Raw genomic sequence first — 15,911 nt, 5'->3', positions numbered from 1 at the left:
CAGAGCTGGCGAGTTCAAATCCAGCTGGGGCCTGCCAAACAACAATGACAACTACAACCAAAAAATAGCCAGGTGTTGTGGTGGGCACCTGTAGTCCCACAGGGGCGAGAGAATCACTTAAGCCCAAGAGTTTGAGGTTGCTGTGAGCTGTGATGCCATAGCACTCTATCCAGGGGGATAGCTTGAGGCTCTGTTTCAAAAAAAAAAGAAAGAAAGAAAGAAAGAAAGAAAGAAAAAGAAGAGAGAAGAAAGAAGCACAAAACTGTGGTGGAATGGGGCAGGTAAGAGAGAAGAGGAAAGGAGGGTAGGTGGGTGAGTGGTACTTTGCCTCCAAGGAAGAGGTTGTCTTATGGGTCTACATTGCCACCCCTAAAGGAAAAGGAATCAAATGTATAATAATCATATAGATCCCTTACATCCTACAGGACTCAATTATTTATAAAATCTGGTATCTGAACTGGCCTGGAAGTTGAAGACTGGACCAGGTGGCCCCAAGAAGGCTCTGAAAGAGGGCAGGACTGTGGTTGGCAGGAAATGACATCACTCACAGCCAATCAGAACAGCTGTCCTATCCCCACAGCGTCTCTGTCTGTCTCTGTCTCTCTCTCTCTCTTCCAAGCTTTAGGAATTGGCCTAGCCCCAGAGAAGTCTGGGCCCTGTGCAGACCCCACCTGATCCTGCGTGCTTGTAGGGAGGACCTCAGTAACACTTGTTGAAACCTGGTGGGATTGAAGGAAGTAGCCTGTTTAACTGTAGTTCCTGCACTGGTCAGCAGGGGGACTCAAGAGCCAGGGATCCAATTAAGATTCGAAGATAGGGATTCCTCCCTGGGTGTCTAACCTTGCCCCCAGGGCCAGCAGTTTCTCCCCTCTCCCAATTTAGATATTGTTTTCCCACCCTGGCACTCCTCCCCCTATCCTGGCTGGAAAAATAAATGGCTTAGTGCTCCAGCCCACATCTCTGTGTCCCAATTTTCCAGGGTCCCCCTCTTGTCTGCTCCTGGTCCCCTAGGAAAACTCTTAAGGCTGAAGGTATTGAAATGACTAATTGGATGAAGACAATTATCTTTCTGCCACTGATGGCAGAGCTGGGAAGAGATGTGAGTGCCTGTGTTTGTGTGCAAGTGTATGGTCTGTGGGTTCTTGGTCCATCCCTGTCTCCATGCTTGCACATTCCCAACTCTGGCTTCAGGACAATGACCTTTAGTCAAGGTCTCTGGACCATAGGGTCTCTGTGAATGCATCTCACTACTAAGCTTGGACATCACCAATTCCTGAAGGCGCCCTACTTCATGAGGTTAGAGTCTTTGGGGCTCCAGGGGCACACCCTGGAGAACAAAAGGATTTCTTCCCTGAAAGAAGATAGCACAACCCCGAAGGAAGGGATCATTGACAGGTAGTTGTAGAATATTCCACAGATACTACTGTGGTAGAGGTGGGGGTAGGCACATAGCCCCAGCTGGGCACTGGTTGGGCTATTTCTGCAGAACTAATTGTTTAGAGAACTAATTACTAGGCAGCCTCAGTCTCAGTGGGATGCAGAGATGTCCAAGGATGACTGGGGCCCAGGGGGAGATGGGAGGGGCATGCCTCACCTTCCAGGTGGCAGTATTTCTGCGGAAATAGGCAAACATCCTAGTGAACCAGTTATAGATCTCATTCAGGGTCAGCTGCCTGTCAGGAGTTTCCAGAATGGCCTGTGGGCAAAGAAAGAGCAAAGGGGTCCTCAGTCTGGGCCTTGAAGGGTTACAACAGCCCTGTGTTCTCTCCCCCAGGCTCCCTCCTTTCTGCCTAGCCCTAGCCCTAGCTCACTGCTAAGCAGAGGAAATCTATAGCAGAATGCACAGATAAGAGGGTGGGTGAAAGGCAGGCTGTTACAGCCCAGCCCAGGGTAAAGGTAGCACAAGCCTCCCAGGGCTGTGTACTTGTGTAAGGAACACAGGAGCTGCTTCTGGAGGGAAAATGGCTGAGGATAAGAATGAAAGCAGTGCTCCTGGGAGAGAGATGTCCATGGGGTGGAGGCTGTCTAGAATTGATCCTGATTTGAGGAAAGGGCACTCTAAGCCTGACACGATGTGTGAGCAAGTGAATGTGTGCATGCCTGTAGGGGAGCATCAGAGAGGATATATGTGTAAGGGCAAGTTCATGTGTGAGTGTGATATTATGTGAACACTGAGGATGTGAGGACTATGGACACAGGAAGGAACAGAAGTGCACGTATGCATATGTGTGAGAGAGGAGGCGGCAGTCTGAGAGTGCCCGTGAGGCTCTCACGGGAGTGTGTGTACATGAAATGAGCACATGGACAGAACAGTGGTGTGAGCAGTGACAAGCTGCTTGTGTGTCCCTAGAGACATACCCACGTGAACCGCAGGCTCACTGATCCGAAGCCTGCAGGAGAGCCTGCACAGCCGAGAAAGAGGCAAGACACAGGTGTGGAGGGACAGAGCAAGGCGAGGGGGACAGGCACATTCCCAAGCCCCAGGGCCCACCTGAAGATTAGGACGCAAAGGTAGGGGCGCAGCCCGTGTGCCATTCCCACCCTCCTTCTACCTTTTGTGCTCACCTGGCGAATGAGGGAGGCATAGGTGAAGGGGGGCCTGACATCGGCGTTCTTGTAGAACTCATGATTCTGGGCCAGCTCTGGGGAGACAAGCAGAGGAGAAGGTGGTGGTGGGGTGGCCCAGCCTAGGAAAAAACATTTCTCTCTGAGGCAGCCCTAGGGCCCCTAGCCTGCCCTCACCTGAGGAAATGGGGGAACAGAACTTGTCACTGCTTCTCCGGCGGGCAGGGCCTCCACTGTGTAGGGAGGCAGAGCTGAGGCCAGGGGGCCGTAGAGGGGTGACAGGGGCAGCGGCCGAGGTTGGGGGGTGCACGAGGCCATCTGGGAAAGAGTCTGCTGCAGAGACGGTCACCTTAGAGAATGAGGAGGAGCCAGGAACTGGGTTCAGCTATGAGTAATGGGGAAGGTGCTGAGACCAGCACGCAAGGGTGGGGGTTCTGGGGGTTGGGGCTTGTGGAGAGGCTCAGGGAGGAAGGCAGGGAGGGGAGTGTCACTCACTGGCTGGCTGAAGGGCTTCGGCTCCGAGGGCCGCATGTGCAGGTGGGCCATCATGGCCTGCAGCCGCTCACTCTCCTTGGCGAGCTGTGAGAGTGCAGAGGCGAGGGGTGAGCAGGAGGCGGGCCTGTGGAAGCAGTGGGCTCCTCTTCTTTCCCCACATTCCACCCCTCCTCCACCAGACTTCACAGAAAGCTCCTGTTCCCACTCCCACTGGCCTCCACACCTCAGCATCCCAGCTCCTTCTGTCTCCTGTTCCCGAAGGGCCTCATGTTCTCAAGGCCAGCATCCAGGCTGCCAGGTCAGTGAAGCCCTCCCCCTTCTCTTCTGGACCTATGTCAGAGCCTCATAAGTCCCAGGCTCAAAATCCTCACTGCCTCTACACATGTGGGACCTCCTTCCCAACAGCACATGCCTGTCCTCCCCAGAGGGCAGAGGCCATGGTTGAGTGACACTGATACCCATGCCTAGGGCAGTGGCACTTATGTGTGAGGGCCTCCCATGTTGAATGGAGATGTAGGAATGGATGAATGACTCATTTACCCTATTCATAAATTCAATAGGTCCTTCATGACTACCCTCTCATGGCTGGGCACTCTACTAGGAGCCAGGAGATGGGCAAATATTGATTGGCTGACTGAAAGACTGTCCTGAGTAGCCTCCTGAGTACTCTGTGCTACAAAGTGTAGACTGGAGAGCCAGGCTGCCTGGGTTCTAATCCTAGTTCTGCCACTCATGCACTGAGTGACCACAGATAAATTACTTGAGCTCTCTGTGCCCCCATTTCCTCCATCTGTAAAATGAGGACAATAATGTACCTGCCACGTAAGATCGAGAGGACGCCTTGAGCTAAAGTATTTAGTACAACACAGAGTAAGTGCTTGACATGTTAGCTGATAACGTCATTTTTGTTGTTTCTATATAGTGTGAATCTCTTCTGGACTTCCAGAAGAGATACCCCAACCTTGGTTTACCCCACAGAAACCAGCTGTCCTCATCTCAAAACCATGGTAATTAGGACCTAGACAGCATAATATGGTGGCTTTGACCATAGGACCCCACCCCAGAGCCTTCCGAGAGTCAGTACTGTGGGCGGGCCTGCTGTGTCCCTCCCTAGTGTCCTCTAGGCCCCCACCTGGATCTCCAGCTGCTGCACCACCTGCATCTGCACCCGGCACTGGGCCGTGCTCCGGTCATCCAGGGCATGCTCTGTGTTGAGGTGCCTTCAAGGAGAGGGTAGGAGAGAAAGTTGGCTGGGGTTTTCCTGCTGTCTGTCACCACCCTCCCAGTCCCATCCTCTAATCCTGCCTTCGCCCTTGGCCTGAAGAGCAGACAGACCAAGACATACAAAGAAGAGAAAGAGGTGGCAAAACTGGGCAATAAAGGAAGCCTTCTCCCTTCTCATCAGCCTCCTTTGATGTCTTTGCTAAAATCCCAGCTACAGAGAGATCTAATTGCAAATGAACTAATTAAGTAAACCTCTGACGAAGCGTGAAAACAATTTGTTTGACCCTGATGCTGCAAGGGTCTGGGAGACAGTGGAGTTAATCAGTCAGTGACAGAGCCTGGCACGGCTGTGGCAGCTGGCCGCCTGCTGCCAGCCGCCTGTCTGCCTCCCACCCTGTGTGTCCTCAGGCCCTCAGCCCGTCACTGGGCCATCACTCTCTAGAGCTACCTCTGGAGGGGAGCAGGGGAGGGGGAGAAATGCTTACATCTGTCCTCTCCTCCTCCTCCCCAGCTATTCTGGGGAGGCTGTAGACCCAAGAATACAGGCAAGGTTGGGTGGGTGATCAGGGGTAAAGGTCCCAGAAGGGCCCTATGGGGAAGGCTGCTAGGAGAGGGGCTACAATGACACCTACTTGATAAACTGGCCCAGGTCTTCACACAGGGTCTCACAGCCTGGCCACTTGCACTCTCCGTGTCCGTACAAGGGGTGGGAGCCAGAAGTCTCCTCATGGGAGGAGCTAGGAGAGTAGGAGGGAGGTGGTGATCAGAGACACTGAAGACCCCAGCAGCTCTGGGCTCAGCTCCGCAAAGCTGATGAGGTTTCTGCCCCTAATTCAGGGTTCCCAGAGGCCAAGCACAACTGTGTATGTCTGGGAGAGGGGTAGACTTTCAGATCCTTGAGCTCCAGCCACTCCCTCCCAGTCCCCACCACAGGTGCTATCCCTCCAGGTTCAGGTCTGCCCTCAGGCAGGGATCTGGTGCCCCTCCCAGCCTGGGCCCCTGTACCTGTCTCTCCGAGATGTGAGCACAGTGGGCTGTCCGTTGGGCAGGGTATGGTGGGAGAGGGGGGGTGAGACCTTGGGTGGAGCGGCAAACGAGGTAGCGGTGGCAGCTGTGCCAGTGAGGTCCAGCCCCTCCTGCTTGACGCTGTCCTCAGCAGGCTGCCCAGGGGTACCTTCGCCCTTCCATAGCTGGGGCAGGTCCGTTGGGCACACAGCTGCTGCGGGAAAGAGTGGGATGGCTGGCAGGGCCCCAGGAACACATTCGGCCTTCCACCTCACCCCGGGAGCAAGGGCTGCCAGCTCTTGGGTACAGGGAGGGCTGCGAGCCTAGATCTGGCAGGGGAGGGGTAGCGCTGATGCTCACCTTGCGGTAGGGTCTGCAGGGGCCCGGAGGCTTGGTTGGGCTGCAGGCTGACCAGCCCCTGCCTCTGTAGGTTGAGCAGGTGCTGCTGCTGCAACTGTTGCATTTGCAGGAGCTGCTGCTGGAAGGCCAGCTGCTTGTTCCCCAGTGCCTGGTGGGGGGCCCGAGGGGGCGGGCAGAGAGGGGTGCCATCAGCCTCAGGTGTGCCATCTGGCCCCCACCCTGCGGCCACCCCCTCCCAGGGCCTATCAGCCCCCGGAGCAGTCGTGGTGGCGTCTGCAGCTGCAGCGTCTCTGCTACCAGCCCAGCTTCCATAGGGCTGCATGCCTCCTCGCAGTAAACACACGCACGCATGCACGCACGCACGCGCGCAAACACACAGGGCCAGACCCAAGCACGCAGCACGACGCCCTCCCTCCTCCTGCCTGCCTCCTTCCCGCACCGCAGCTGTGTGCACCCGGGGGGCTCATCACAATGATCGATGAGCCTGTCAGATTCTGGGGGCCACTCCTGCCTGAAGGGTACCCTTCCCACAAGCCAGGGTTGCCCCCCTATGCTCTGGGGAGGGAGTTTTCTCCCCCAGCTCATCCCCTCTCTTGTTTTTTAAATAAAGAGAATCAAGGAATCTGACGGACTCACTGGGACCCAGGCTCAGGGCACAGTCACATCATCACTGCCCAGGCGCCCTGCACTTGCTGGCTCACTCACTGTCTCCCTCCCCCATTCAGTCCTTCACACAGGCACTGACAAGTCAGGCTGTCAGCAAGTCTTTTCTGAGCCCAGAGAGCCAAGCATATCTCTTGTGTTTGGGAGGCAGGGACTTCTCTGCTTGCCTGCCCCAGGGGTAGGGTGAGGGGCTGGCTATTCAATAAGCCTACCAGAGGATAAGCCCAGCCTAGACACCTGCAGGCAGATAACACACCAATTACAAGCCTGGTTCAAACAGGCTGTGGGGGCTGGAGAATGCCTGGGCTTCATTCAGGGCAGCCTTCTGGGAAGAGGTGACTTAGAACTCAGGGTTGTAGTTTGGGCTGCAGGAGGGGGCCTATGAATGGAGCACAGGGAGGGGCCCTCTAGGGTATGTTACAAAAGCTCAGATGGGGCAGGGGGCACAGGCTGGGGAGCTCTGGAAGGAGCCTCATAGGTAAGGTGGGGGGGGTGAGACATTATAAAATGGGACAGAGTTGGGGCAATGAGGTGGGGGAGGCAGTTTACTGAGGGACTGAAAAGGGTAAGTCTTGGAGGGCTGAATGCTGGGTCACTGAGGGACAAATCCGCAGAAAGACAGGATGACCATAAGGTAGCTGGACATGAGCATGGTTCCCCGGCCTTCCCTTCCCATTTCCGGGGCCCCCGGCCCCTTTTCCCCCTACACACACACATGCACAGAGACAACACAAGGCAAAGGGAGAAAGAATGAATGAGGATGGAGGAGATGGAGGAACACAAGTGAGCTGCCATCCCATCCCCACACTGCTCCCACATCTCCTCCCCCAACCTTTTTCTTTTTTGCAGTTTTTGGCCAGGTTTCAACCCACCACCTCCAGCATATGGGGCTGGGCGCCCCTACTCCTTGAGCCATAGGCGCCACCCTCCTCCCAACTTTTTGCTGTAATAGCGCCTACCTCTACTATTCCCACAAGTCAATTCCCTCCTGACCACTTCTGGACTCCCAGCCTCTGGCTAGGAAGGGGCTGGGGCTGGGTGATGGGCTCTATTGGAGCAGCCACTGCCTAGGGGACTGTGGGACCCTCTCACCTCTTTGGGTTGCTGTTTGCCAGCCTGCTGCTGAGTGAGGAGCTGTAGGTGAAGCTGCTCTTGCTGTTTCTTGTAGTATTCCTGCAGCTGGAGGGAGAAGGCAGGGGTGGGAGTAGGTTACCGCCGGGCAAGGGATTGTGGATTCCCAGAATAATCCCAGCCCTATCCCTGTAGGCTCCCAAGGGCAGGAGAAGGGAGTTTCACTGAAACGTGGCCTGGTAGGGAGACATTTGCTTTCTCTCCCCAGTCAGCTTTGAGGGTCCCTGAGCAGGACTGGGTGTGGAAAGAGGGGGAAGGGCAGAGGAGGCTCATCCCACAGCTCAATACCCCTGCTCTTGGTGGATCTCCTGAGTAGGCCATGGGAACAAGGCGCAGGGTGTTCTAGTACTTTGCCCTTCCTTGGAGTTGGGCAGGCAGCAGGGAGGGCATGCTAGGAGTGCTGTGGGGGCAGGCTGCTGGGGGAGTGGTCTGATCTTTGACCTCTGCCAGCTGCCCTGGAGGAATGCAGATCAGTCTGACCAGAGCAGTCCCTCAGGTTTATCCTGGCTTTGGCCCTCAGCTATGGGAATAAAGAGCCCAGAGAGGGAGGCCAGACAGAGGGGGGGACCCACTGCCTCAGGTAGACTCACCTGCTGGAGCATGAGTGCTTGCTGCTGCTGGAGCAGGGCCTGCAGCTGTGGGGGTGACAGAATCTGCTGCATCTGCTGGGGGGTGAGCATCTGCGGTGACATCATGGCCACTGACACGGGTACCTGTGGGATTCAGTCATGAGCCAGGTCACCTTGATTCCATGGAAAGGCAGCACCCAGGGCCCCACCACAGAATGGCAGGGTGGCTCTGAGTGAGACAGCCTAGGTTCAAAGTCGGGGTCTGGCACTTCCTGGCTGCATCTCTTTAGAAAAGAGACTTACTTCCCTGCTCTGTTTTTCTTGTCTCTGAAATGAAAATAGTAATAGTGCCTACCTCTTATGGTTCCCATGAGGAATGGTAAGTTAATACTTAAGGTACAGCCTAGCACACAGCAAGTACTTATAAGGGTTAGCTATTACGGCAGGATGCACTGTCCTTAGGACAGGACTGATCAGCAGAACCCATGCTTTGGAGGGTTTCTACTCAATCTTGCTCAGAGACCTTAATCTACTCTAATACCACTGTCTGAAAGATGGGCCTCGCTGGGAAGGCAGTCTACAGCCATTGGAAAGATTTAAAAGTGGCCCATCTGGCACAAGGGCTTGGACTTTTGCCCCTAGTCACACAAACATCACATTCTCCAGCACACCTGTCTAAATGGCACACTCAATGGCTCAGAGCTGGAGCCCAGGGAGTGTGTGGGCATGTGTGCGTAATTTTGTCTAAGGTGAAGTGGAAAGAACAGCCAGCAGGGAGTTATGAGAGCAGGCTTCTACTCTTCTTCCTTCTGTCCTGAACTTGCCATGGGACCTTGAACCAAGCCATCTGCCGTCTCTGGGCTGTCAGTTTCCTTAAACAGAAAACACAGGGATTGGGCTATAAGAGATGATGCCTCCTAGCTAGAATATTCAAGATTCCCAAAGTAGAGCAGCTTTCTTTCTCCCGCTCTGGGTTAGGCTTCTATAGGAGGCCCAATGAATCCAGCTATAGGAAAAGATTCAAGGAAAAGCAATGACATCATTCTTTTTCCAGCCCCTCTCCCCTGAAACCCCCAGGCTTGTGCAGTCATGGCCAGGCAGGTCTAGGCTACTATGTTGTCTTGTTACCCTACTTTAGCAGGACAGTGTCCTATTGGGGTTATCTAACACCCACCATTCTGTGAGCCTCACGTATACAGGACTCTAATCTCTTCTCTCCCCCCAAGTCCTGGCAGAGTGCCTGGCACACAGTAGGATATCACTAAATGTTTGCTACCCTGAGCTGAAATGCCTTCTCCAGCAAATCAGAGGCCCCTCTGCTGGCCCTGGGGCAGATAGGGAGAGGTACAAACCCAGCCCAATCAGGGAGGAGTATGCAGGGACTTGTCCTAGTGGTGACAGGTTAGGTTCCCAGGGGATCCTCCCCCAGCCTCAGCCCTACCTGTGAGGCAGGGGAGAAGGAGCTGGCTCTCTTCCCAATCCCTGCTATGGGCAGAACTCAGCCTTGAACTACCCCATAAGCCATGAATTAGGAAATCCCCAGGCAGAGGAGCAACCAGGGAGGGACAGTGAATCCAAGGATATCAGAGAACCCCATTCCTCCACCCCAATTTTTCTTGCCCACCCATTAACTAGAGCTGGGTCCCACCCTGGGCCTTATTCCTTTATCCCAGGCTGTCTCTGTCCAAATGGGCCTGAAAGGCCTAACACCTAGCTTTTTAGTAATGGGTATACCCTGAGAACGAAGGCTCCCAGGAACCTCTAATCCAGGGGTGGTGTGCCACATTAGCCCTTGGGAGTGGTTTTGTTTCTTCTTTCCCAATTCCTACCAATGAGATCAGAGAGGTCTAGTGGCCTTAAGTGGCAGGGCAGGGATTCAAACTCAGATATGTGTACTTCATGGTTCTCAGTGTTTCCAGGTTCCATACTGCCCGCCCCACACCCAGAGCCAGTGTTGAGAAGGGTCAGGGCGAGCATGTGGAAATGGGACATTCAGGGGGCTGAGGTATCCAAGGGGCCGATAAGGCTGAGATCACAAAGGCCAACTTCCTTCTCTATGGTTGTGTCCTGGAAGTACTCTCCAGAAAGCCAAGCTACAGGGGTGTACAGTCCTTACTTTCTGAGGGGACCTGGGATTGCGGACAGACAATGGTACAGATCCAAGCCCCCTTTGTAGAGCCAGCCCCAGTGTCTGAGCAGCTGGGGTGGCTGCTCAAAGAACTTGTCATCCAAAGGCTAGGGATGCAAAACCTGGGCTAGGTATGCCTGGCACCGAGTAGGTACCAGGACTGTCCTTCCTTTCCAAGGCAGTGGTCAACAAGGTGAGGCATCATGGTGGCAATGGTGGTGGTGATGAGCTCAGAGCTCTAGATTTCTAAATCAGGTGACCCCAGCTCTTGTCCCTGATACTAACTACTCTTTGAAATCACTAAACCTCACTTTGTAACAGGGATCTGGAGCACCTGCCTTCCCTGCTTCACAAGATGGTAAAGGAGGATGTCACTGACTACCTATTACATGCCAGGTACTTGGCTAAGCTTTTATGTGTTGTGTCTCAGTGCATCTTCATAGCAACCCTGTGAGACAGTACCATCTTCATCCCTATTTCACAGATGAGATGAGAAAACTGAGGCTAAGAGAAGTTAAATAACACTCTCTGCCATGAAAGGACAGGGGAGAAATGATGCAAGTGATTTGTATGCCATTACATTCTGTGTAAGCATAAAGAAAATCACTTAAAAAAACATTTTGGATTTCCCCTTTCCCCTCTTCCCTGTACATTCCCTCCCCTTGTCTCTTGTTGTGCTCCAGGGCACTCCATGGTAAGGGTCACCGCAGGACCAAAGCACCAGGCCACTGATTCTCACAACACTGAGATCTGAACCAAAGGAGATAACCACACCCCAGTAGAAGAGAATGAGGCCACTTAGATCTTTCCAGGTACCAGCACCGAGTCACAGTGGTAAGGAAGGAAGCATTTGCTTCCTTGGGTCTTTCCTACTTAAGAGTAGTGGAATGGGCTCAGCACCTGTAGCTCACCTAGGGTGCCAGCCACATATACCAGAGCTGGCAGGTTCGAATCCAGCCCAGGCCTGCCAAACAACAATGATAACCACAACCAAAAAATAGCCAGGTGTTGTGGCGAGTGCCTGTAGTCCCAGCTACTTGGGAGGCTAGGGCAAGAGAACTGCTTAAGCCCAAGAGTTGGAGGTTGCTGTGAGCTATGTGCCATAGCACTCTACCCAGGACAACAGCTTGAGACTCTGTCTCAAAAAAAAAAGAGTAGTGGAAAGGAAGAGGTGACCCAGAAGGAAGGTCTCCTCAGTCCCTGTCCTGCAGATGGCTGCAGAGGATGCTGCAGAAGGATGGGGAACCTGCAGTCTTGGTGCTACGTTTGGCCTTCTGGATCCTTGAATGTGGCCTTTTGACTGAATCTAAATTTTATAGAATAAATTCTTCTAATAAAATATTTATCCCATGAAGGATTTGTCCTGTGAGTCTGGATTTGGTTAAGGAGTTATACTTGGGGACCGGGAGGGCCACATGTGGTCTTGAGGCCATAAGTACCTGGTGGTCATCTCAAGGTGGCCCAATGGCATCAGGAAGGGGCACTGAGGTAGCTACCACACACTGATTTCCCAAGCTGGATGACCTCATTCACCTATCCCCCATGCCCCTTGGGTTCTTAGAACTGAGCTGGAGTTCCTTTGGTGTGTCCCTGCTAACCTCTCACCAGGCTGGGATGTGTGAGGATGGGCATTCTGCAGTTAGTAGGCTCAGTGAGGGCTGTGAGTCATCAGCTGGAGAGCAGCCAGGGCAGCTAACTGCTTACTAAAGCCCTGGCAGTGTGAGCCCAGGCCAAATGCTGGCAGCTAACCCAGCCCCTCCCTTAGGGATCCCCCTGCTCAGGCCCCTGAACCCTCCTTGCTCTATGAATATAGTATGTTCGGCTAAATCCCTGACCGGAAGGAACAGGGGCAGTGCCTGACATAAAGGAAGCTTATTTAGGGATGGATATAATTCGGTGCCAAATTCACCAAATGGGGGTCTGGAATCCCAGGGTAAGTGGGGAGCAATGTGTTGAGATCAGTCTGGAGCTTAGTTTGAGTTAAACTCCCTTGCAAATGACCAGAAGGAAGTCCTCAGACTAATTCTGGGCTGATGGTATAGCAAAAGAGATAGTACTAGAATAGCAAGAACAACTTCTGGAAATGTCAGACGGGACAGGCAGAGTCAAGGGGCCTGGCCTTAGCCACTTCCACAGCTCCAGCCACCTGTATTGCCTTCCCTGCTGGACCTCTCTCGTCTGGGGCCCAGGCCTGCACATAGCCAGACAATCTTACTGGGTTGGAGCTGGAGAGCTAACATGGTTTTAGGAACTCTTCTGAAGCTGGCCCTGGAGGAGAGTAGTAGAGACTGTGGCTGGGAAGTACAGGCAGGCGGTCCTGTTGGGAAGCAGAGCAGCACCATGCTGTATGGAGCACTGGGAAAGGGGCTGCTGTTGGTTTCCCTTCATTGCCCATTTGACTCAAGCTCCAAGTCAACAAAATACACTTTTCCACTACGGTGAGGAGGCTGGTCCTCAAGGTCCTCCAGCCTTGCACTCACAGAAAAACTATTTCTAGGCCCTGGTCTCTGCTTGGGGACAGAGATCCCATCTTCTTGGAGATTGGAAACTTAGGGGTGGAGAAGAAAGCAAGGAAGGTATCCAGAGTTGGAAGAGAAAGAGAGGGATTGACAGCCAGGCTGTAGGCTCCTGGGGAAGCTCGGACATGCCTTGGAACCCCCATCTCCCTGAGACCCAGGGAGCCATTGCTTGGGCTGCTGTACCTGAGAACTATTGGTGTCCACCCCTGTGCTAAGTGCAAAGAAGCATCCGAATGTAGTGATTAAAAGTGTGAGTTCTGGAGCTAGTTGTTTGGGTTCAAATCTGGGCTCTGCCCCCTATTAACAGTGTAACTTTGGGCAAGTTCCTTTACCTCTTCACCTCACTAGGCCCCAGTTTCTTCACTGCAAGATGGGGCTAATAGCACCACCTATCCCACAGGAAGAGATGATACTTGTAAAGTGCTTGGTGCCCGCCTCATGGTAAGTGCTCTGTAAATGTCAGTTGTTAGTTTAGGAAGTACTTGCTATTTGTTGAATGAATGAATGAATTTATCCATTTTGGGGAGGAAAGAAGGCAAGGAGAGAGAGGCCTCAGAAAAGAATCAAGTATTGACCCTAGGGCGGCGCCTGTGGCTCAGTGAGTAGGGCACCGGCCCCATATACCAAGGGTGGCAGATTCAAACCCAGCCCTGGCCAAACTGCAACAAAAAAATAGCCGGGCATTGTGGCGGGCGCCTGTAGTCCCAGCTACTTGAGAGGGTGAGGCAAGAGAATCACCTAAGCCCAAGAGCTGGAGGTTGCTGTGAGCTGTGATGCCATGGCACGCTACCAAGGGTGACAAACTGAGACTCTGTCTCAAAAAAACAACAGCAAAAAAGAATCAAGTATTGATCCTTAAATATTTCAGATGTCCTACTTTATGCCTGATTCAGCCCCTCTGACTACCATCAAGCTCCCTCCTGTCTTGGGTCAGCAATATTCCTATTGCCCAGCCTTCCCCTCCTTATTCTTAGAAAGGGTCACTAGGCTGGGCCCAGGGTGGGGAGGATTCAGAGAAGTAGCCCAATGGCTACTTTAGACCCAGATAGTATATGTGAGGGTAACTCGTCCAAAGAGAACCAATCCTGGTACCACATGGGAGCTTTTATATCATTCTGGTGGGTTTCAGAACTATCTCCTCTTCCCTTTATTGATTTTCCATGTTTTGTCCATCCCTCTTTGCCCAACACTTCCCCTCTGAGAGTTGTCTCATTAGGCTCAAGAATTTTAAGAGGGCTATTGCGGAGGCTGTACATCTGTCCGGCACCTTGAACTTTTCCAAAGCAATTTCTGAACATAAACTCATTTTATATAAAACCCAGACACTTTGTCAGAGCACTGGAATCTCCCCAGGACAAAGCCAGGTTCTGAGTCCCTCTCTGAGCACCTGCACCCCACCTTACCCTCCTCACTTCCCTTAGCACCCCAGACTCAGAACTCCAGAGTGCCTCTGGCTTAGGGTCTCTACGCAGGCACCTCTTACCCTTCCTCCCTTAGATAAACTTCCTTCCAAAGCTCTGCTTAATCCTCTCCCCAGTCCCAAGCTTCCAAGCTGCTGTGGAGCGGGTGGGGAGTGAGGGTGCTGGGCTGTTGGTGGAGGGGGAGGGGTGTGGGCTGCTCGAGTTGTGACCCAACCCAGACTCAGACTGTAATTCTCCCAAGTTCTTTGTGACACAAAAGGTAAACAGAAGGCCTGCACCCCCCCTCTCCGGCCCCCTTCACCCCCTACAGATCTCCCCTCCCCCAGCCAGCCAGATGGGCTGGCAAGCTGGGGGGAAGGGAGAAGGGGAAAAAAGGGCAGATTGTGTAAAGAAAAACAAAAGAGACAGAGAGACACTAAGAGACAGGAAATGTGGAGAGACTGGGCAGAGCCAGTGGGGGAGTGATAAGGGGGAGACTAGGTGACCGACTGTAGCAACTGGGAGGGGCTAAGACCCAGACACGGAAACAGAGAGGGACAGACAGAGTAACCCACAGGGACACAGAAACAGAAGTGCCTGAGAGAGACCCTGAGGGGAAGAGGCAGGGGAGAAAACAGTGAAAAAGGTACAGAGAGACAGTGAGAGCACCAGACAGAAAAAACTTTGAGAGACAGAGACAAAGAGAGAAGATGAGCTAGGGGGAGGCCCTAGATCAGGTGAGACAGAGAAAGTGGACGTCTCTTCACTCCACCCCTTCAGTGACTGAATTTCCTTCTGGAAAGATGCCCACTTTTTGGCATTGGGTCCTTGCCCTCCCTCTGAGCCAGGCCCACCCTCCAGACCTGGCCTGAGCCCAGCCCAGCCCAGCCCAGCCAGCAGGGTGCCCTCCTCACCTGCACAGCAGAGGCAGACTGTTTGCTGTCATTGTTCCCGGGGGAGCTCAGGCCTGAGGCCTGCTGCAACAGGAACTGCCGGGCCACCTGGAGAGCCTGCAAGACAGGGGCTGAGTCAGTGCTGCTGCTGCCTCAGCAACGGCCTGAGAGTCTGGGTGGGATCCAGGACTCAGGGAGAGTTTGGGGTGGCAATGGGGAGGAGTAAGTTGGAAGATCTTGGTGATGAAAGGGTCATGGATCCAAGTGAGCTGGGGAAAAGACAGAGGTAAGAGAAGAGCTGCTAGGGTTCAGGGATCAGAGCCTGTAGAGACTCATCTGGAGACTCAATGAGAACAGTAAATCAAAGAACCAATGGTCAAAATGACTCTAGAAGAAAGTATGTAGGGTAGATTTGGGGGTATTAATAACTGGTACTACTGCTGAGCATCTACTACATGCCAGTATGTGTCAGGCACTTTACAAGCAATAGCTTACTTACTCCCTCCTTGTAAGGCTATGAGGTAGGGATTATTGACCTCCATTTTGCAGATGAGGAAACTCAGTGTCCAGGAGATTAAGAAGTTTGTTTGGGCAGTGCCTGTGGCTCAAGGAGTAGGGTACCAGCCCCATATGCAGGAGGTGGTGGGTTCAAACCCAGCCCTGGCCAAAAACCACAAAACAAAAAAAAAAAAGAAGAAGAAGTTTGTTCAACATGCTATAGCTCAGAGGTGTCAAGAGTCAGGATTTGAGCCCAGGAAGCCTGCTGGGAGCCCATCTTCCTACTGGGTGGTCAGTTTGTGGGCTAAAGGAACAGCATCTACTGTGGAGTTAGAACACACAGTTGGGGGGAATGAGGGCAGAGTCAGTGGCAAAGGGTCTGAGCATTGCATGGCTCCCGGGCCTGCCAAACAACAATGATGGCTGCAACCAAAAAATAGCCGGGCGTTGTGGCGGGCACC

The 15,911-nt window shown here is 53.2% G+C and overlaps 1 protein-coding gene across 4 annotated transcripts in view; it reads right to left on the bottom strand.

The window, feature by feature from the left end:
- The window catches only part of FOXP4 (forkhead box P4), a 53,948-nt gene that overhangs the window by 6,913 nt on the left and 31,124 nt on the right, over positions 1–15,911 (bottom strand). For 2 of the 4 annotated variants that reach the window (XM_003789176.3, XM_023512883.1), the window contains 11 exons: positions 14,974–15,069; positions 8,034–8,156; positions 7,405–7,491; positions 5,650–5,797; positions 5,290–5,503; positions 4,917–5,021; positions 4,193–4,280; positions 3,061–3,144; positions 2,743–2,914; positions 2,566–2,642; positions 1,595–1,696 (listed from right to left, as the gene is read on the bottom strand). In XM_003789176.3, coding sequence (XP_003789224.1) covers positions 1,595–1,696; positions 2,566–2,642; positions 2,743–2,914; positions 3,061–3,144; positions 4,193–4,280; positions 4,917–5,021; positions 5,290–5,503; positions 5,650–5,797; positions 7,405–7,491; positions 8,034–8,156; positions 14,974–15,069 — 1,296 coding nt within the window. Of the gene's footprint in view, positions 1–1,594; positions 1,697–2,565; positions 2,643–2,742; positions 2,915–3,060; positions 3,145–4,192; positions 4,281–4,916; positions 5,022–5,289; positions 5,504–5,649; positions 6,535–7,404; positions 7,492–8,033; positions 8,157–14,973; positions 15,070–15,911 lie in introns of those variants that run through there. The other 2 variants (XM_012804874.2, XM_023512884.1) reach the window with 2 other exon arrangements.

Source organism: Otolemur garnettii, unplaced genomic scaffold, assembly GCF_000181295.1.
Source record: "Otolemur garnettii isolate 467f Iridium unplaced genomic scaffold, OtoGar3 scaffold00031, whole genome shotgun sequence".
NCBI lineage: Eukaryota > Metazoa > Chordata > Mammalia > Primates > Galagidae > Otolemur > Otolemur garnettii.
The sequence above is the reverse complement of the archived record's forward strand: the minus strand, read 5'-3'. Positions and strand labels throughout refer to the sequence as shown.